Source organism: Chenopodium quinoa, unplaced genomic scaffold, assembly GCF_001683475.1.
Source record: "Chenopodium quinoa cultivar QQ74 unplaced genomic scaffold, ASM168347v1, whole genome shotgun sequence".
Classification (NCBI taxonomy): Eukaryota; Viridiplantae; Streptophyta; class Magnoliopsida; order Caryophyllales; family Amaranthaceae; genus Chenopodium; species Chenopodium quinoa.
This window is the reverse complement of record NW_018745542.1, coordinates 396,962-419,297: the sequence shown is the minus strand read 5'-3', so window position 1 is coordinate 419,297 and position 22,336 is coordinate 396,962. Positions and strand designations below refer to the sequence as shown.

At 34.7% G+C, this 22,336-nt stretch overlaps 1 protein-coding gene across 3 annotated transcripts; it reads right to left on the bottom strand.

The window, feature by feature from the left end:
* Positions 1-118: 118 nt before the first annotated feature.
* Positions 119-12,903, bottom strand: LOC110716129 (heat stress transcription factor A-4c-like). Of its 3 annotated transcripts, XR_002510380.1 has the most exons (5): positions 12,652-12,903; positions 11,844-12,460; positions 10,650-11,718; positions 9,677-9,768; positions 119-197 (listed from the first exon to the last, which is right to left on the bottom strand). XR_002510380.1 is itself a non-coding variant. In XM_021894761.1 (3 exons), the coding sequence occupies exons 2-3, from the start codon at positions 12,063-12,065 to the stop codon at positions 10,702-10,704; spliced, it is 1,239 nt and encodes a 412-aa protein (XP_021750453.1). In that variant the 5' UTR covers positions 12,066-12,460; positions 12,652-12,903; the 3' UTR covers positions 10,489-10,701. The 3 variants fall into 3 exon arrangements, 1 of the variants encoding a protein (XP_021750453.1); XR_002510379.1 differs by lacking the exon at positions 119-197 and having other exon boundaries at positions 8,582-9,768; XM_021894761.1 differs by lacking the exons at positions 119-197; positions 9,677-9,768 and having other exon boundaries at positions 10,489-11,718.
* Positions 12,904-22,336: the final 9,433 nt, after the last annotated feature.

The following is a 22,336-nucleotide window of genomic DNA, read 5'->3' as shown; positions in this document are numbered from 1 at the left end:
CACATTGTACTGACTTTAGCATCGGAGGGGCCTTCCTCGGCAACACCCCCGAGGCTAGTTTACGTGTGTTTACTGTGCAGGAAACCTTCGGCCCAACATTACTTGGACCGAATCTAGTCTTCTCCGTTTCAGCGGACCTTCGGCAAGGTCCCATTGTTTTCACCCGAAACACCAACCATCCGCAATGTTCTACAACTCTACAAACAAAACTAATTTGAGTTAAGATAAAATTAAGCATGAACTTACACCATACACAGCCAAGAAGATTGTGTTGTGTAAATCTAGTTTGCTTCGTTGTCAAATTACTCACTTTGATCAATGATGATACACAAACAAATGTATTCGTAAATAATAACTAATAAAAATATCAATTGTCGTATCTTACAAGAAGTTGCAAATGTTTAAAATCCTTTTTTTGAAAAAAAAAAAAGAAAAAGAAAATTATTAAAGTGTAACCTTGGTTTGTACAACATTAACTTATATCCTAGATTGCTTGATCTTTGTACATAATTGTCAACTAATAACGTATCAAGATAGTAGTTTGCAATTATTGATATTCTTTTGCATAAAACTATATTAAAAAATCAAGATGGCACCAGCAATTAAGGATATGGTCAAACATTCAAAAAGACAAGATAAGAGGCAAGTCAAATTTTACAACTTTGTTCAACACAAGTTGCAAATGTGAATGACTTTGAATGTCATTGCTTTTCATTAAGCCCCCACCAATCAATGTATACAACAGTGGCGATTCCAAGATTTTTCCATTATGGGTTCGGATTCTCGAAGCTCATTACTTCATTAGATAATCTAGTTGATCGATATATCGATAAATATAACAAGATATACAAAATAAAAGTATGATTGTGTAAAATAAAATACTCCACATGCTTTGACTTTAATGAAAAGGAAAAAATATTCAGTAACAACGGGAAATGAAGCAAAAATAATTATTGAAATTTACAAGGTACTCTGTAGTATATAAGGATAGTTTTACAATGACCACACTAATTTTGTAGCCACTATAATATTTTGATCCATACCGTTAATTACTATTATTAGATCCACACCCTCCTTTTCATACTATGGTGTCTTGAATCTTAATTAGATACATACTACCAATAATGATCCGTAATTGTTAGGAAATATTGGGAAAATATTAGGAGAATATTATTCGTATTTATCATATAGTTTGTTTCCTAATTTATAGCCTTTGATTCACACAAGATAATTGATAGAATATCTTGTGACAATATATTTTAGGAATTTATGTACTCTATATATGATTTTGAGATGAATGAGAAGAGACTCAAGCTTTGAGCCTTAATCAATTTATCATGGTATCAGTCGCTCAGGAATTCTAAAAATAAATAAATAAATAAAATAAAAATAAAAATAAAAACAGAGAATATTAAACGCCATAGCAATGGCCGGTGACGATACTCCGCCCCCTCCACCACAACGCATAGACATTACATCTCCATACTAACTTGGTCCTCATGACCGTCCAGGAGATTTCATTATCCCGACTCGTCTTCGTGGAGAAAATTACGATGAATGGGCCGGAGACATACAAACTGCGTTGGAGGCTCGCCGGAAATTTGTGTTCCTTGACGGAACAAAAACATCACCGTCTCTTCCATGTACTCAGACCGATTGGAACACAATTCATGCCATGCTCATCTCTTGGCTAATGAACACAATCGATCCCGAGGTTAAAGGTACCCTGTCCAAATACAAAGATGCTAAACGCTTATGGGAGACTCCCAAGATGTGTTTTGCTACGGTGAATGGTCCAAGAATTCAGCAATTGAAATCTGCAATTGCTAAATGCGAACAATCCAAAGACATGTCAGTTGCAACATACTTTGGCAAATTGACATCTCTTTGGGAGGAGTTGAACAATCACGAACCTCTGATCACTTGTTCATGTTGTAATAAATGCACAGCGGGGTCGGAGCATGAAAGGAGGCGTGAGAATACTCGGCTTCACGAGTTTATAATGGTGCTACACTCTGATTATTTCTCACAAACTCGAACTAATATCTTGTCTCAGGATCCATTACCCTCCCTTGATCGTGCTTATCAATTGGCCGTACAAGATGAACGGGTTCGGCAAGCAAAACAGAGCACCGAGGAAAAACCACCGATGCGGTGGGGTTTGCTCTTCGCACAAACACAGGGAGGGGGAAGGCTGCGGTTTCTGATGACAAATCTGACAAATCAGCTTTGCTCTGCACATATTGCAAGAAACAAGGTCACTTAATTTCTGGTTGCTTTGAATTGAAGGGTTTTCCAGAGTGGTGGCCGAATCCCTCCAAACGAGGCAAGACTCCTCAATCGGGTGCAAAAGGTCGCAACCAGCCTCGTGCTAATGCAACTACTGCTGCTCCTTCTTCCATCTCCAACAATGCCGAGTCGGTGGGAGGTATTTCTCAAACGTTCACGGCCGACCAGTGGAAAGCAACAGCAGGTTTCATTGGTAACACAAAAATTCCCGATGACCGTTTGAATGGTGAGTTCGATAATGATTTGTGGATCGTTGACACAGGTGCTTCTAGGCATGTCACGAGTACTGACAAATGGCTCTTTGATACTCGAAACATCCCACATTGTCCTGTCGGGCTTCCGAATGGCAAAACTGTAAATGCCACAAAGGAAGGCTCGGTTCAATTGTCATCGAATATTGTCCTTAAACATGTGTTATTTGTCCCTGATTTACGTTGCAATTTAATTTCGGTATCACAATTGATCGATGATACTAATTATACTGTCCAATTTAACTCTCATATGTGTGCTATATAGGACCATTCGAGGGAGCTGATTGGAACGAGTGTTAGGCGGGATGGAGTGTTTTACTTCGAAGGCCGAGCAACGGTGCAACATGTGGCTATTTCGGAGTCTTCAACAGAGTTGGAACTGTGGCACAAGCGAATGGGTCATCCTTCGAAAAGAATTGTTAAACTTCTCCCTCCCGTTAATAATTGTAAGGGTATTTTGAATAAAGCATGTGAAGTTTGTTTTCGTGCTAAACACCTTAGAGATAGTTTTTCTTTGAGTGAAAATAAAACCTCTAGAATATTTGAAAAAATACATTGTGATTTGTGGGGTTCATATAAACATGCATCATCTTGTGGTGCCCGTTATTTTTTGACAATAGTGGATGATTACTCTCGTGCTATTTGGATCTATTTGCTTGTTGATAAAACGGAAGTATTTCGTATGTTCATGTCTTTTGTGGCAATGGTTGATAGACAGTTTTCACAAACAATTAAAATTGTTCAAAGTGACAATGACACTGAATTTAATTGTTTGCGAGATTTCTTTAATACAACTGCATATTATTTCAAACATCATGTGTTGGGACTCCACAACAAAATGGTCGGGTTGAGAGAAAACACAAACATATTTTGAATGTAGCAAGGGCGTTGAGATTTCAGGCAAATTTACCTTTTTTTTTTGGGGTGAGAGTTTTCTTGCTGCGGCTCATTTAATTATCCACACTCCTTCTATCTTGCATAATAAAACTCCCCATGAAATTTTATTTGGCACTACACCTTCCTATGCTACTATTAGGACCTTTGGGTGTCTATGTTTTGCTCACAATCAAGAAGCTAAGGGAGATAAATTTGCAAGTCGGAGTCGAAAATGTGTTTTTGTTGGGTATCCGTTTGGAAAGAAAGGTTGGAATTTATTTGATCTTGATTCGAGAAAATTTTTTATATCTCGTGATGTGAAATTCTTTGAAGATGTATTTCCTTTTCTTGATCCAATAACGTCCAATATTATTCCGGAAAATATTGTGCCAATGAATGTAGATGTGCCGTATGATTTTGATGAGGTGAGTATGGGGTTTTGGGAGGCTACAACTGGTCAGGGTGGTGTGCCACATGCCCAACAGCAGGTGCGTGAGCAGCCCACGCAGCAGCAGCAAGCTGCAGGTGCCCACGGACAGCCACAGCCACACCAGTCCGCAGGCAGCCTGCGGCAGGAGCGTGCTGGCCGCGGCCTAGGCACGGACCACACTGCAACGTTGCGGCAGCAAGCTGCTGGCAGCATGGAGCATTCTGCAGCACGGCAGCAGCAAGAAGGCACAACACAGCAGCCTTCAACTGCAACGGAGCAGCCTCCTACTGCAACCGAGCAGTCTTCACACACCGAACAACATGCTCAGGCAGATTTGGGCCGGGGTATGAGACCGAAAATTCCATCTGTCAAATTGCGGGATTATGTTACGCATACAGTCATCACAAATAGTCCATCTCCTTCAGCACCTAACACTTCGCCTCCAAAGCATCCCTTAGATACTCCTTACCCTATAGCGCATTATATTAATTGTGACAGCTTTTCTCCACATTACCGAAATTTTATTGCAGCTGTAACTTCCGGCAAAGAGCCAAGGTCTTTTAAGGAGGCCATGAAAGATGCAGGATGGAGACGTTCAATGCAAAATGAAATTCAGGCTCTAGAAAAAAATGGAACATGGACAATGGAGACTCTTCCCCCCGGAAAACGTCCTCTCGGAAGCCAATGGGTGTATAAAATCAAGTACAATTCAGATGGCAGTATTGAAAGACTAAAATCCAGATTAATTGTCTTTGGAAATCATCAGAAAGAAGGCATTGACTACTCTGAAACGTTTGCACCCGTGGCTAAAATGGTCACTGTTCGGGCCTTTCTTGCAATTGCAGCTTCTAAAAATTGGGAGCTTCATCAGATGGACGTACACAATGCTTTCCTTCATGGCGATCTTGACGAAGAGGTCTACATGAAACTACCTCCGGGGTTTGAATCATCGCATCCTAATAAGGTATGTCGCCTTAGAAAATCCTTATATGGCCTGAAACAGGCTCCTCGATGCTGGTTTGCCAAACTTACTTCTGCTTTGAAGGCATATGGTTTCTTGCAGTCATACTCTGATTATTCTTGGTTTACTTACTCTAACCGTGGCACACAAATTAATGTGCTTGTGTATGTTGATGATCTCATTATCTCTGGGAATAATTCCGCTGCTTTAAGGGCATTCAAGACATATCTTGGTGACTGTTTTCATATGAAAGATCTTGGTACTCTGAAATATTTTTTGGGCATAGAAGTTGCTCGCAGTTCTTCTGGGTTGTTTTTATGTCAGAGAAAATACACTCTTGACATTATTTCAGAGACAGGATTATTAGGTTCCAAGCCCGCGGACTTTCCTATGGTGCAAAATCACAAGCTTGGTCTAGCAAGTGGTCCTGTACTTTCTGATCCTGAATCCTATCGTAGACTTGTCGGCAGATTGATCTACCTTGCAGTCACTAGGCCGGATTTAGCCTATTCGATTCATATTTTGTCTCAGTTCATGCAGGAACCAAGAAAAGAACATTGGGATGCAGCTCTGCGTGTTGTTAGGTATCTGAAAGGCACACCAGGTCAAGGCATTTTGTTACGATCAGAGTGAACTCACTCTGCAGGGGTGGTGTGATTCTGACTGGGCCGCATGTCCCTTAACACGCAAATATTTGACGGGATGGCTGGTGTTTCTAGGTTATTCCCCTATTTCATGGAAGACCAAGAAACAACCGACTGTCGCTACAAGCTCATCAGATGCAGAGTATCGCTCCATGTATGCCATCACTTGTGAATTAGAGTGGTTGAAGGGTCTTCTTTTGAGCTTAGGAGTACAACATCCCAAGGCTATTAAACTATTCTGTGATAGTCAGTCAGCGTTGCATATTGCAAAAAAACCCGGTGTTTCACGAACGTACAAAGCATATTGAAGTAGACTGTCACTTTGTTCGGGATGCTATCACGGATGGTCTCATTGCTCCCTCCTATGTTCCAACTCATGTCCAACTGGCTGATATCTTCACCAAACCGTTGGGCAAATCGCAATTTGACCATTTTCTTCCCAAGTTGGGCGTCTTCACTCCACCCGCTCCAACTTGAGGGGGGGTGTTAGGAAATATTGGGAAAAATATTAGGAGAATATTATTCGTATTTATCATATAGTTTGTTTCCTAATTTATAGCCTTTGATTCACACAAGATAATTGATAGAATATCTTGTGACAATATATTTTAGGAATTTATGTACTCTATATATGATTTTGAGATGAATGAGAAGAGACTCAAGCTTTGAGCCTTAATCAATTTATCAGTAATCGTGCAAGAATAATAAAAAAAAATACATATTTAATAAATTTAATAAAAAAAGGAAAAAATATTCAGTAACAACAGGAAATGAAGCAAAAATAATTATTGAAATTTACAAGGTACTCCGTAGTATATAAGGATAGTTTTACAATGACCACACTAATTTTGTAGCCACTATAATATTTTGATCCATACCGTTAATTACTATTATTAGATCGATACCCTCCTATTCATACTATGGTGTCTTGAATCTTAATTAGATACATACTACCAATAATGATCAGTAATCATGCAAGAATAATAAAAAAGTAAATACATATTTAATAAATTTAATAAAAAAAAGTAGAAACAATATAATGAAAGTCAAATGAAGCAACAAAACAATCATAGAAATTAATAGGCGGGTAGTACTATATAAAATGTGCAGTTTTTTTTGGAAAAAAATAAAAAAGCAAAATGGGTTTGGCATGGGATTAAATCCCGCGTCAACTAGTGAGAGTCTTTCACAAGAGTTCTTGACTGCTGAACCACAAACAATACATAGTCATTTAGTAGTTGCATATTTATTTATCTTATATTTATTTTATCTCTAAATTACGAATTTTCTCCAAATCCAGTATGGGTTCAGCTGAACCCACTGAACCCATACTGAAATCACCACTGGTATACAGTGAAACTTATACTACTTATACTAGCAGGAACATTAAAACACTTGTAACATTTTATTACATTTTTTTACTACTACTTCCTCTACTTTCTTTTAGTAGCAACGTTTTGACTTTCATGCTTGTCAATATTGCATTTAATCTTATATATTTTTTACTATATAAATAAATTTAATTTATGAAAATAAATTGAGATGAATCTAACAAGATTTTACATAACTATATTAATTTAACAAATAAATTAACAAAGATGGTCAAATGGACCAACGTAAATAGTAGGGGTGAGCGAAAAATCAAGGTACCCTGAATCGGAACCGGAATATGTTAGGAACCGCAGGTTCCAAAACCGGAACCTGTACAAGAGGTTCCGGTTCCAGGTAGCAAACTAGAGAACCTGTTGTAACAGATTTTGGTTTCAATTCTCAATTTTTTGGAACCGGAACCTGTAGGGTACCCTGTACTTGATAAAAGTATCACTTAATTTCAAATTATACACTAATTCTTACTCAATATTTAAATAATAAATATCAAAATTACAATTATAAAAAATATATATATTAAATTTGTTAGACAACTACTATTAGTTTGTCTTATTTGCAAGCTGCAAACATTATAAATTAGTGACCAACTAGTTTTTTATTAAAAAATTCGCGAAAAAGTTAGTGAGTATATTGTAATATAGGGTACCCTGAATCGGACCGGAACCTCTGGTTCCCAATTTCCAGGAACCTGTTCAACAAGTTTCGGTTCTGATTCCCATTCTGAGGAACCTATTGCAACAGGTTTTGATTTCGGTTCCGGAAATTTTTACACAGTACCCTGTTATGCTCACCACTAGTAAATAGTGCAAATTTCGTACTTCCTTCGTTAAATGTTAATTGCAACAAAGAAATATTTTATATTTTGCAAATAATATCCTTTTGTTGCAATTACGGAATAACATTTAACGGAGGAAGTATTTAAAGTTTTTTCACAACCTTCTTTTTTTTCAAGGGAAAGAGAAGATAAACAGCCTAAAACTTCTTATAGATTAACCTAATCCGGGTTAGCACTTAGCAGGCATGCCAGACAAGATCCAATCGGAACAAGGGGAATGTAAAAGGAAAAAAAATTCACTTTGTCTAGCAAGTTGGGAGTTAAAAAAAAAAAAGATAAATAAAATAAACAAATGCCACAAAAGTCTCCAACAACCTGAAAGCTAACATGAGTACTTTTGGGAAACAGCACTAACAAAGTATACCACCAAATATGCGTTGACATTAGAAGGCCGAACTCTTTATGAGAATTTTTTTCGTATGTGAATGAATTGGGTTTTCAATTTAACAGCTTGGAAGATCTTATGCTTTATTACACACGTATTCCCATCTTGGTCACATCCTTGTACCGTGTAGGATACTAATGTATCCATTCTGGAATTTCTTACAATGAGAACTTGATCTCATTTCGGCTATGTTCTGTGCACCTTAAAAGTACCAGGTGGTGGAAAATTAAGTTTAAATTATTGTAATAGGGTTTAGACATGAGACAATAAGTTTAAATAAGAGACACTTTAATTTCGGTTTACAACTAATTAATTATTAGAAAATTCATAAATGATGTTCATAGAATTTAATCGATTAAAAATTACACTCATTAATTGTTTATAATTATTACTTAACGTTGTTTCAAAAAGAAAAAAAATTATTACTTAACGTGATGGACTTGCTATTAAAATGTCACTCATATAAATAACCCCTTTTTAAAATTGATGCATAACATTAAGAAAACAATTTTGAAGTAAAATAGAGCCATAGAGGGAGTAATAAAAATTTGTTTCATGCACGAAATGAAAAAGAAGAGGGTACACTCGAATTGGACAGACCTTAGTGCTCGATTCTACAATAACCAAAATATAGAGGTAACAATCTCAAGCTAGGAATGAGTTGACATTTATTATAGTCTAACAAATAGGACATGACTACATAGAAGGCAGACAATAAGGAAAACTCAAAATGCAAGATAATGGTGTCATATATACAACATGCAAGTTAGTTAGGAACAATTTTATTCAAGATGCAAATCCTAGCCTAAATGAAGGCACTTCAAGAGGATGTAATGATGCATTGCTTCCCTAATTCCAGCAAATGGTTACCAATTACAAAAGTCAAAAGTATCCAATATATGAACCACAAAATCACCACAAAAAACAAAAAAAAAAGTTAATTTTCTTGGTTAATATAGGTGCCACATAATCACACCAGAAGTTACGAAGCAGGCTAAAAACCAATTAAGTTAAGGGCAGCACTGATACAGATAGGGCTAAAAGGGCAATTTGGTTGGTTAAATCATAACAAAAGAGATAGGTGTAAAGTATGATAGGTAAGTACACATTTGCCAACAAACTAATGATGTGCACTTGAAGCCTTTCTCCTTTTAAAGTTAGGAGGAATGTCAACTTATCATAGAAAGACTTGAAGCCACCCCCTCTAACCCCTACAAACCTCTTATTGGTTTCTCTCTGTACCAGCATCATTAACATTTGATCAAAAATGGAATTGTCACTGTATCGGTGACATCGCATTTTAGGAAACAATATTGTAAATTGACATGTACTGTGTACTCTCATTTTCTTTTGTTGCTTTGACTCTTCATATTACCTCAAGTATCTGTGTTGGATTCCTCAACACTTGACACTTCATTTTGGACCATAAACATGAAAAAAAAAAAAAAACTCGACAAAAAGCCGAATTCGACACTATGACAAACTTATGTCTGACACAAGTACACAGTCCAAGCAACAAGATCAAAAGCTGGAACATAGTAAGCAGCTACCAAAATTAAACATAGGACTGACAGAAATTATGCCACAAAACATAAATTAGCAATGAAACCATGTACCTCAATGAGCTAGAATAATCAACCTCAGTGTGCCTCTGCTGTAGGCGTGGTCTGTACCGTGCCAAATCTATGCAGTCTTATATCTACCAAGCCTGTGTAAACCAGCAGAGACTTATGCTGAAGACTCAGGAAATACCCTATTTTATAGAAAGAGAGAAGCAAGGAGGCAACATTCAATGCACACATACTAAAGATAGCCGCTTGAGCTACTACATGAACTAACATAATTACTCTGAAATTGCAGCACAGCTGCACAGAGCATTGTTCAGACTTCAGAGCAAGAGGAGAAAGTATAAAACCTCCAAGGGGAAGACAGAATCGTCCTGAGGTCACTGCTAGAGAAGGTGGAGGCCGCTATACCCAATCAATCCTCTACATGAGCTAACATTTGCTTCTTAAAAAAAGTTCCAATATTGTATGTATATCAGAGCCATAAAAAAAAAACAAAAAAAATGTCTTGTTTATGACAACAATTATGCCCTTAACAAAACCAAACTTTTGCAAAGATGAATGATATATTGATATGTAAAAGATACTACATATAAAGTATTGAATATGATGACTTATAACAAACAAATCTGTGAGCTGTGATAAAAACAAGTTCTAATAATAGCCAAGCATGTACAGGGGACCTACTATACTTCAGACTGGAGCAAAGGCTTCAGAGACAATCGATAACCTAATAGCTTACATTGATACCTAGATACATGCTTCATATTTAATTTACTCAAAAATGCATGCGAACAAGCAATGACCTGCAATATGATGAGAGCTACTTCCGCAGAGAAGCAGAACAAGGAAAACTCCAATAGTGATACTCCAAATAAATTGGATAATACTCGTTTCAAAGGAAATCATGCCGAGAAAATCTTATACGTCTATAGTGTTAGTGTAAAATGGGCATCTCCAGCATTATAATTTTACAATAGCATATTGACTTCTATTAGTGCAAAAGTATCAGGAACAATCTTACCTATATTTACATCCAACTCTAAATCATCAATGTCAAAAAGGATCAGAAAGTATTAGCTCCTGCCTGCTGAAGTAAGCTGCCCAATGTGTTCCGGAAGATTGTTAGAATTTCTGATACCTAACCAATATCTCCCATGATCTATCAATCTGCTGTCTTTCTCTTTCAATCCGGATTCTTTCCTTTCAGACTGAACTTCCTGTACATCAGATGAACCCGGATTTTCAGTCAAAAATTGTTCCCAGAACATATCATTCACACCCTGTGGCGCTGCAGGAGCATTTCCAGCTTCTTGCTCCTTCCGTGGCTGGGGTGGATCAGGAGCAACCATGCTAGCTGTGACAGGAGGTTCGGAATTCATATCAATTCTTGATGAAGTAGACGGAAGATCAAGATTGAGTTGTGTATAAGATATCGCTGGGCTCTCTACACAAGTAGTGGACTCAGTAAGCTCAATGGATGAATTTCGCAGCGCACATAATTCCTCAATATCCTCAGCCACATTTTCCCAAAATGTCAAAGATGATTCCATCCTCTCCAACAGATCAGTGTCAAGGTCTAAACCATAAGTTTCATCAGGACTTCCTCTCCTTGATACTCTCAAAGTACCCACACTATCCTCGTTGCTTGTTTCATCATGTAAGTAGTCAGGCCTAGAAGACACCCTTCTCTTTCTATCATGGTTTTCTACTTGAGGCACAGCAAAAACAAGCTCCGGTTTCTTCAATATCTGAGCAAAGTATGAAACAAACTTATGCTGCCGCTTTTCCATATACTCCATGCGCTCTTTCACAAGCTGCACTTGAGACTCTAATACCTGCTCCTCCTGCCTTTGCCTTTGGGACTCCGCCAGGAGATATTCCCGCTCATGTTTCAGTCGCTCAATATCATCTTTGTATTTCTGCCTTTCGGAATCAGTTAATGGATTCGAGTTCACCTGTCCATGAAGATTAGTCAACGAGTGACTGTGAACCGGCTTGCGTCTGTGTATATTTTTCAGAAGATGTGATTGCCCTCTTATAAAATCGTCATTGGCAAACTCCCATTGCTCAGGATCCACCTTCCTGAAACCCTGTTTCATGAACAGAATAAACACAATCATAAGGAAATACTCCTGAAAGGCTAAATCTGTACTACATCATCAAAACAACGCGAAAACTAACAAGTTTCACAAACTGAATATTGAATATGACTTACATAAGTGTTCAACTGCCTAATGAAGCTAGAGAAATTGTTGTGTTTGAAGAACCTAGGTAACAAAACCCTGGAAAATTCAGGGGGATTCAGCACAATAAAGCTCTTATTAGTCGAACTCCACGAAACAATGGAATCAGTGGTGGGATCATCCACCATCTCATAAGTCTTTGTAAGGAAAGGAGGCAAAGCATTTGAACCACCTTGAATTTCGTCCATCATCATAATAAACAAACACAGATCAAACCTCCTTGACCGCGAAAATCACCAAATGAACACTGATCATAAGAACCCACAATTCAACCACAATAACCAATATCCCACAATACCAATCATACCCTAATGATCAAAATGCTCAATCTCATTCACATTAATCCCAAAAAAATAAAAATAAACACCCAGAATCCAAAATCCAAAACTTGTTGTTCAAGAGTCAAAAATGATCACACATAGTTTCAAATTAATACCCAAATTAAACCTATCAGCTGAAATCGAATAAGAACAAATTCTCTGACAATATTCCAAGCAGAAAGACTTCAATCAAATAGAATAATTTTGTGTAAAATTGGATACTAAATCACACCAATCTCCAATTAAACAGAATCCACTTCCAGCAATTTCTGCATAAAACAAGACAAAAAGATAATACAAGTTATTAATCTACCATTCGTGAAAGCAAAAATTGAGGATAAAGTAAGGAAAAAAAAAAGTCGTTAAAAAGCAAAACTGATGTGCAGCAGAACCTTCAAACTGAAGCCAATGAAAATATTAGAAAATTGGTAACATAGAAAGGTAAAAGAAAAGAGCTTACCAATAAGAAAAATGCATACCCTATGTTTTGCCTCAGAGAAAACCAAATTAAATTAACGCAAAATTTCAAACCCCAAAAAACTCTGAATTATACCCAGGTGAGTTCAGAGTAGATCAAGACTTAGAATTCCAGAAACCAAGATAAATTAACTCAATTAGAAAAAGAGGAACTTTCTAGGGTTTATAATTCAGAGAGTTTAATAAGACAAGGAATCGTTTACTTGAAGAAAGAGGGAGATATAGAGAGAGAAAGAGAGTATATATAAATATGAATATGAATTCAAATTAATTGATGTGATTTAATTAATCAAATACTTCCTGTATTTTTTTAGGCCCGGTTTAATGGTAGCGTTTAAGACTTTAAGGTAGCGGTTAGGGGTTAGCGTTTTAACCCATCAAACACAATCATAAAAAATTTAAAAGTGTTTAGTAAGGTAGCGGTTTTGATAACAGTTAGCGATAGAGGTAACATTTAGGAAGTTTTTCTCAACGTTAAAAATAGCAGTGTTTATAAGTAGCGGGTAGTGTTTGGCAAATTTTTATTACTTTTTAAACAATATTTATACTTCGTATGAAATTTGATATATTTTAGTATTGCAATTGCTATTTTTTCCAAACACTCATACTATCACCCGTTACTTTGACAGCTAACCTCTACCCACTACTAATTGACAGCTACTCGCTACCTTAACAACTACCTGGTACTCGACCGCTAAAAGCTACCCGCTACCGCTACTTTTGCCAATCAGGACATTAAAAGATGTGTAGTGAAGGTAAATAAATGATTTTATTAAAATAATTTTAACACGAAGATTAAAGTAGGGCTATGCATCATGTGTATAAATAATTTTAAATAATTTATCCGTTTATATTAGAAAAAATTGAGATTTACTACCAGCGAAAACACCCCGTGTCACATTTGCTACCCGTTTAAAAAATATATATATATTGCTACCACACAAATCCCTAAAATATATATTTCACTACCAAATGACTTTACCGTTACTGTTTCCGTTAGTTGGGTTTAAGCCACCATTCAACCACCACCACCAAAAGCTTCCAACTCCCCCATCCCACCACCACCACCACCACCAAAAGCTTCCAACTCCCCTCTCATACCATGGACAACCACTCTCCTCTCCTTTCCACCACTGAAACAATTGAGAGGTAATCAAGAAGGACGTGTGATCTTTCCCCAATTCCATAATTAAACTCTAATGCTCACATGAGTGAGCAATATTATGCCTTTTAGAAAATCAACTTTGGAGATGATATACTCCCTCCATTCTTTTTTATTGCACCATGTGGGATTTCACGCTTGTCATTGCATTACTTTAGCTATTAATGTCTTCAATTATACTTTTGTAAAATTATAAAATATAGATATTTGAAAAATAGATTTCAAAACGAATCTAACTAGATCCCGCATGACTTTATATTTCCTAATGGATAAATCACGAATGATGGTCAAAGAAGATTAAGTAAACAGTGTAAAAGTCCTTTTGGTGCAATAAAAGAAAAACAGAGGAAGTATATTTTTTGAAAATTAACGATTGATTTGTTATTAAGGAATCAACTATATTACTCAATAGATATATTTTACTGTTTTTTCACCATATACCCATGAATTTTTTATTTACTTGCCATATGCCCTATATATCCCTGATTTGTTACAAAAATTCACCATATATCCCTAATGATAACAAGATTAATGAAATTTGGTTAAATATACATCGAAACCACCTTAGATCTTTTCCTCCATCCTCAAAACCATTCATCTCCTTTTTCCAACCCCCAAAATCACTCCAAATCTCCATAATCATATCCATACAATTGATATTGAGAATGAGAAAAGGATTTTTGTGGTGGTTTTGAGAGTGGGAAAAAGGAATGCAGGTGGTTTCGGGTAGGGGTGAGCAAACCGAGTACCCGGTCAAAATTTTAGGACCCGGACCCGGAAATGGTTGGAACCGGGTCCTAAAATTCGGAACCGGAATTGGAATTGGAATTGGTTCAACCGGGTCCTAAAATTTAGGACTTGGAATTGAAACCACGGGGTACCGGTACCGGTCCCGGTTTCAAGTTCCCACTTATGTAAATAATTATTAAAATATAATATAAATTATGATACTTATTTAAGTTTATTTTCATTTTTAGCGTTTAACACTTATATATTTATATGTACATTAAGATATTCGGTTTTTTCACCAAATGCCCCTGAACTTTTCAAAAATTCACCAAATACCCTCAAGTTTTTCAAAATTCACTAAATGCCACTGACGTTTGTTAATATTCACACCGTGACCTCAAAATACTCCTGGCGTTAAAGTCCCGTTACCAATAAAATTTAATTCACCAAATGCCCTAACTTTGTTAAATAATTACACAAAATACCCTTATTTTTAGAAGTACAAGTGTACAACATCTAGTTTGAAATTTAAGGAAACAAGCCGTTAGTTTTGATTTTCACCCTTTATTTGCATAAATACTCGATACATAGCATCCTCTTATTTGTTTAACCACAATTTTTTAACTCCTTGAGAAATCAATCTAAATCATCCTCCTCAATGTATGAGAACTTTTGTGTAAGAGTTGCAAACAAAACTTGTGGTAGTAGGAGAAAATTTGCAGTAAGAACTTATGAGTTCGCTAGCTAGTCCACGGACAAGCCCAGACTGTTTACTAGGGTGGGTATAGACTAATTGTCAAGCCGCATAAAAGGGGCTTGAGTTTGCTATATTAAGTCCGTTGGACAAAATATGAACTATAGTCCGATCCGTTTTCCATCCAAGCCCGTAAGTAATCACCTCTATTTTATTTGACCCTCTTTTTCTCTGTTTGCGAGGTCTCCGACACTTCTCTTTATGAATAGAGAATGTTTGCAACTCTTACACAAAAGTACTCATACAATGAGGAGGATTATTTAGATTGATAACTCATGGTGTTAAAAATTTGTGGTTAAGCAAATAAGAGAGATGCTATGTATCGAGTATTTATGCAAAAAAGGGTGAAAATCAAAACTAACGGCTAGTTTCCTTAAATTTCAAACTAGACATTGTACTTAAAAAAAAGGGTATTTTGTGTAATTGTTTAACAAAGATAGGGCATTTGGTGAATTAAATTTTATTACTAACGGAACTTTAACGCTAGAGGTCACAGTGTGAATATTAACAAACGTCAGTGGCATTTGGTGAATTTTGAAAAACTTGAGGGTATTTGGTGAATTATTGAAAAGTTCAAGGGCATTTGGTGAAAAAAACCGTAAGATATTTTATTTATGTTAGGTATTAAAAATAAATTTTTTATTTTACTAACTAGATACAGTTAACATAATTTTATTTAAAAAAAACTTATTTAGTGTAGCATATGTTAGTTAATTAACCGGGTACCCAACCGGTTCTGGGTCCAAAAAATAAAGAATTTGAATTGGAATCGGTTGCAACCGGCCCGTTCCTTAATTTATTACCTGGAATTGGAACCATTGGGTCCAATTCCGGCTCCGGACCTACCGGTTCCAATTCCGGGTACCCGGAATTTTTGCTCACCCCTAGTTTCGGGGGTAAGGGAATGTATTTAGGGTGGTTTTGTGTCATAATTAATCCTAATGACTGACGAAGTTAGCAATCACTAGTCATCAAGGGTATGTGGTGTATTTTGTGAAAACTCAAGGGTATATGATGAATTTAAAAAAGTTTAGGGATATATGATATATGTACAAAAAACTCAGGGGTATATGGATGAAAAACCGTGTATTTTAGGTTCCGTGAAAAATTATTTATTTTAAACTTTATTAAATGCGTATTGGATCGGTGCTATACTAGTTACTATTAATTAATCCACAATACATTCTAGTGATTATTATGCATTGCACGAGTTTAAAAACTAGTTCAACGTATATGAGGCAACAGAGAGGAAAATCTCTTACATGTAGTGAATTTTAAACATCAGTCGTGGTATGAATTGAACCAACCTTAATCTCCATTCTAGTGTGGAATTTGTTATATACACACAGGTGCATCCTACATCCAAGGTTAATTTTTGCTCTCATTTGATGATTAAAATGAACAATCATCAAAATGAGAACAAAATACTCATGGATGTTCGGTACATCCGGATGTATATAACAGTCTTTCTAACTAGTGATTTACATACAATTATTAATTAATACTACTTTTCTTGATTCCTATCTAGCGATCTTGAGAATAAGATAAATCAAATTAATTTTCTATAAAGCATCTTAATTAATTAGTTTTTGTGTTAACCAATTGTGTATGCGTGCTATGCTTTGTTATAAGAGGCCGAGATAGCCCCATTGCCCACATACTACATAAACGATACTCTCCTTTCGTTTCTTTTTAGTTGACATATTTTTTTAGTCTTGTTTGTCAGTGCACGAATTCAACCGTTAATATTTTTAATTAATGATAAGCAAAAATTATAAAAAAAGTTGATATTTTAAATATATAATTCGTGATGAATTTAACAACACCCCACATGACAATATTTTTTTTTATCACGTATAAGGGTCTATTCTGATTTACTGAAATGAGGTGAGCTGAATTGAATTGAACTGAACTGAACTGAGTTGAACTGAATTGTTTACTAGAGAAGGAAATTAGGAACTGAATTGAGCTGAACTGAAATTAAGCTGCAGAGAACATACCCTAAATCACAAAGCACAAGTAAAGGTAAGAGTGTGAATAGTGATATAGTCAAAATGTGCCAACTAAAAATAAACAAAATTTATTTAAGATGATATTTGTTGCTTGCATGTTGATGTCATCTATGATGTAAAATTACCAAAGGTAGGAAAAAAAAAACCAAGAACATTCATCATCTTCTAGACTAATTACTACGTGGTACGTAATAGTGGCAATAACTTCTCCATCATGAAGACATACTCTAGCAATTAAGTTATTATTAAGATAATAAATTTATATAAAGATAGTAAAATATAATCAACAAATATTTGTTAATTTTCGAGGAGGGATCATATTTTCCTATTCTTCTATACGTATAAGCTCCTATAGTCAATTTTCATATGCAATTGGCTAGTTATATATGTTTATATAAGTCTCTAGATTCAATCTTGACATCCCCTCAAAAAACAAAGATTCATTCTTGACATTTATATACTTAAGGCAAAATAAGTGATAAGGACTCTTTGTATTGACGATGACTTAATAAGTTGTAAGATCATTACAAAATTTGACATTATTAATGGTTCAAGCATAATTTTTGCTAAATAATTACACTCTACTACTCTAGTGACATAACATGAGCCTTCTTTTTATGAAGGGTTAAAATAATTGTAAATATTTTATTTTGAAAAGAAGGTGAGTAAGTTTTAAACTTGTGATTTTTTGTCACACCAATTGATCAATCTAGAAGTTAAATTAATGGTTAAAACCCCACAATTATATTTATACACTATCACTTTCAGTTTTTTCAATATATATATATATATATATATATATATATATATATATTTTGAATATATTTTTTTTCACTATATGTACGTAACTAATATATGCATCAAAATTTTCATTCAATCCACGTACACTATTGTCAAAAGCATCACCATTTTTTTTTAAAATCTCTCATCATTATCTCCCACAAGTAAATTCCAAATCTAGTACGGTAATCAATTATCAATCAATCATCAATCATCAATCAATCAATCAATCATCAATCATCAATCAATAACCTATACTAAAGGTGAATCTTAAATGACATATGTTATTATGTGGTTAAAAAAATTCCCGCCTATTTTTCTTTTCAAATTTCTATTTTTTATTATAATATTGTTACTAAATCTTATTGTATCTTAAATTATTATTTTTATGGAAGATTCTAATAATACCTTTTTTATTTAATAAATAAATCAAGATATGTACATGGTATTTCATTAGCTATTAACACAAATCTACCTTTTTATATTAAAACAAATCTAAATTTGGAAAAAAAAAAAATTCAAAAGAAAGGAAAATGTATAAACTAATATCACTTTAATAAATAAAATTTTTATACAAACAAATTCTTATAAAGTAAATGTCAGTATAAATTAAAAAATGCGAGACATACTTATGTGTCAATTGGATTCATTAAAGTTTAATCATAATAGTCATTGAATTAAGTAAAAAAAATAAATATGTATTACCCGTGCATACACGGGATCTAAACTAGTAAGTATATACATCTATAAACTTTTGATAATCAATATATCTCCTTATTATCAAAACGTACTTAGATTTTTTTTCACAAGATTTAAGTAACTTGTAGATTTCTTTAAATCAATAATTAAAAGTACAATGTGTACAATAGTTTAGAATGTGACTCGTTGTAATTTTTAACTTATTGTCAATTAGTAGACTAATCATTCAACTAGTTAGCGACACTGCTAACTAGATTTTTTCACCAAAATTAAGTAACTTGTAGATTTCTTAAAGCTCATCAATAACCTATACTAAAGGCGAATCTTAAATGACATACTTCCTCCGTTCTATTAATATTGCAACAATAGACTATTTGCACTATTCATCACTCTCGTTTGACCATATAATATGAGTTATACATTAAGCAAAATATAATCAAGTGGGATCTTGTTGGGTTCGTCTCATAAAATACTTTCACGATATCAACTTTTTATAATTTTTACTTTTACACAATTATAGATATTTAGCATATAAAATGTATTTTGGGATGCGTAATTTCCTCCTTGTTGCAATATTAACAGAACGGAGGAATTATGTTATTATGTGGTTAAAAAAATTCTCGCCTATTTTTCTTTCCAAATTTCTATTTTTTATTATAATATTGTTACTAAATCTTATTGTATCTTAGATTATTATTTTTATGGAAGATTCTAATAATACCTTTTTTATTTAATAAATAAATCAAGATATGTACATGGTATTTCATTAGCTATTAAAACAAATCTACCTTTTTTATATTAAAACAAATCTAAATTTGGAAAAAAATAAAATTCAAAAGAAAGGAAAATGTATAAACTAATATCACTTTAATAAATAAAATTTTTATACAAACAAATTCTTATAAAGTAAATGTCAGTATAAATTAAAAAATGCGAGACATACTTATGTGTCAATTGGATTCATTAAAGTTTAATCATAATAGTCATTAAATTAAGTAAAAAAATAAATTTGTATTACCCGTGCATGCATGGGATCTAAACTAGTAAGTATATACTTCTATAAACTTTTGATAATCAATCTATCTCCTTATTATCAAAACGTACTTAGATTTTTTTTCACAAGATTTAAGTAACTTGTAGATTTCTTTAAATCAATAATTAAAAGTACAATGTGTACAATCGTTTAGAATGTGACTCGTTGTAATTTTAAAATTATTGTCAATTAGTAGACTAATCATTCAACTAGTTAGCGCTGCTAACTAGATTTTTTCACCAAAATTAAGTAACTTGTAGATTTCTTAAAACTCATGATTAGAAGTACAATGTGTCCAGTCGCTTAGAATTGAATGTGGCTCATTGTGATTCTTCAACTTATTGTCGATTAGCAGACTAATCATTCAACTAGTTAGCAACATTGCTGTAAGTTTTCTTTTCACATTGATATAAAAATTACGGAAATTAAGGAGAAATAAGGAAAGTACATTGAAAAAGTAAATTTACATTGGGTATGCAAAAAAAAAAAAGAGAGAGAGAGAAAGTAATAAGTACATGGGAAACTTAAATTTGCACAAATATTTTTGCAAATGTTAGAGAATTTTGGTAAAAAAATAATATTAATGGTAGTTGAAAAAAGCAAATGTGACTAACATTTTGAGTGACCAAAAATGACAAAAGTGACTATCAATCGGAGATGGAGGGAGTATTATCTATAATAAATTCAATAATTAACAACAATGTCCCTTGCTTTTCATCAATGAAAATACAAAACAATAATCATATATTCATACTCATTTTGGTGGATCATCCAACGTATTCAAACGAAAGTCTTCATGGGCTTTTGAAGTGCGGTCAACTTTGGACTCGTGGAATTGAAGAAGCCCAGCATGCCCTCTTTGAATTTTCAACGACATGTTGACACTGTCATTCATTGTGAGTCAATGGCTGTCAATATTTTTTTTGACTTTGAAGAATATTTCTAGATTAAAATAAGGTACCACTTTTTAAAAGACACTTTAGAACCACTCAAATTATCTACGAAAAGAACCCTTGCATAATCTATTTTGACCCAATATATTTCACTTATAAAATCGTGATTATGACGATTTTTTTTTTGACAAATATTTATATGTTGTTGATAGGTTATTTCATACTTGTATTAATTAATTAATCTATTATTGTTATTATTATTATTATTAAAAAACTGTCAAAGTCATACAACATATAAAAAGTTAGTGGGAAGTGAAGATACATTATAAGCCTCTACTCCTCTAGCTATAGTATATGCTATCCTGGTGAACATATAGCCTGATATAGGCAGCAACACGTGCCCCAATATCTTGAGCCTTCGAGAATTTCTGGACCTGTTTCAGCAATGCAACATCCTTCTTCTATAATTTCCTAAGAGAAGAGAAACAGAAAAGAAAGAAACCATATATGCCCAATCGCCCGACAATTAACTTCATACTTGACCTGCTTACGATGAACCGCATCAGTCATAACTTGCCCAGATACAAAGTCAGATAATCCAGATTGAGTAAAGAAGAAGACCTAGTCAAGTCAACACACATATCGCGACCTCGTTCCCAAGAGTAAAGCATCACATTTGTAGGCTGAGGGCCCGTCGATCTCCCCTAACAACCAAATGTGAACTTCCTTTCTTGCAAAATTCCCAAACTTATAGCATACTGCATACATCAAGAAAGTTATCTCCGAACAATATTATGGCGATGCTTAATACCCATCATACCAGCACATGACACCGCAGGATCCGTAAAAATACCCCCAACAAATACCCTAAAGCAAGCAAAGCACATCATTGAAATAGAGAACTAAGGAACACCCAATCAATAACACAACACAAAGAGATAAGTTTTAGCGTTCTTTGTCTAACCCAGCAGAAATAGGGACCACCCCGAAACCAAGCGAGGTGTGTTCTCCCTGCTAAGACTTCTACAAAACTAACTGGCGTGGAGAAAAAAAAGTGGATTCTGTATGAAATATATATCCGCCAATTTCTTCATAAGTTTAGGGCAGCGACCTCACTAAGGTTACTTAAAATTTCAGACTCCACAATTCTATTTAATTGACTCACCGCATCATCAAAGGCCCCAATCAGAACCGACAATACTAGCATGTCATAGAAGTTGAGTCTGCAAGCTAGTAGACTGCAAACGAGAAGCGAGAAAAGCATAATAGTGAACATCTCTTGCAAAATAAACACCAAGCCCTCCAAATGCAAAGGGTAAGATGGAAAGACGCCACTTCCAGTCACCAAATCCTGGCTTAGAAGCAGTAACAATACACTCCAATGAAGACCGAAGAGCCCCATAAAATGTGCGTTGAGCCGCCTCAAAAATATCAGGAGTACATGTACGTAAAGCAAAGTAGAGTTTGGAAATTCCAGTACACACTAAGTAACAATAACTCACAGTGGGGATCACCAATCTTAGTAACCCTATCCATAAGTGTAATAGTCTTGGTCACTCTTTGCAACACAAGGGTAATCATGTTGTTGTAGCAATTTGGAAACCTA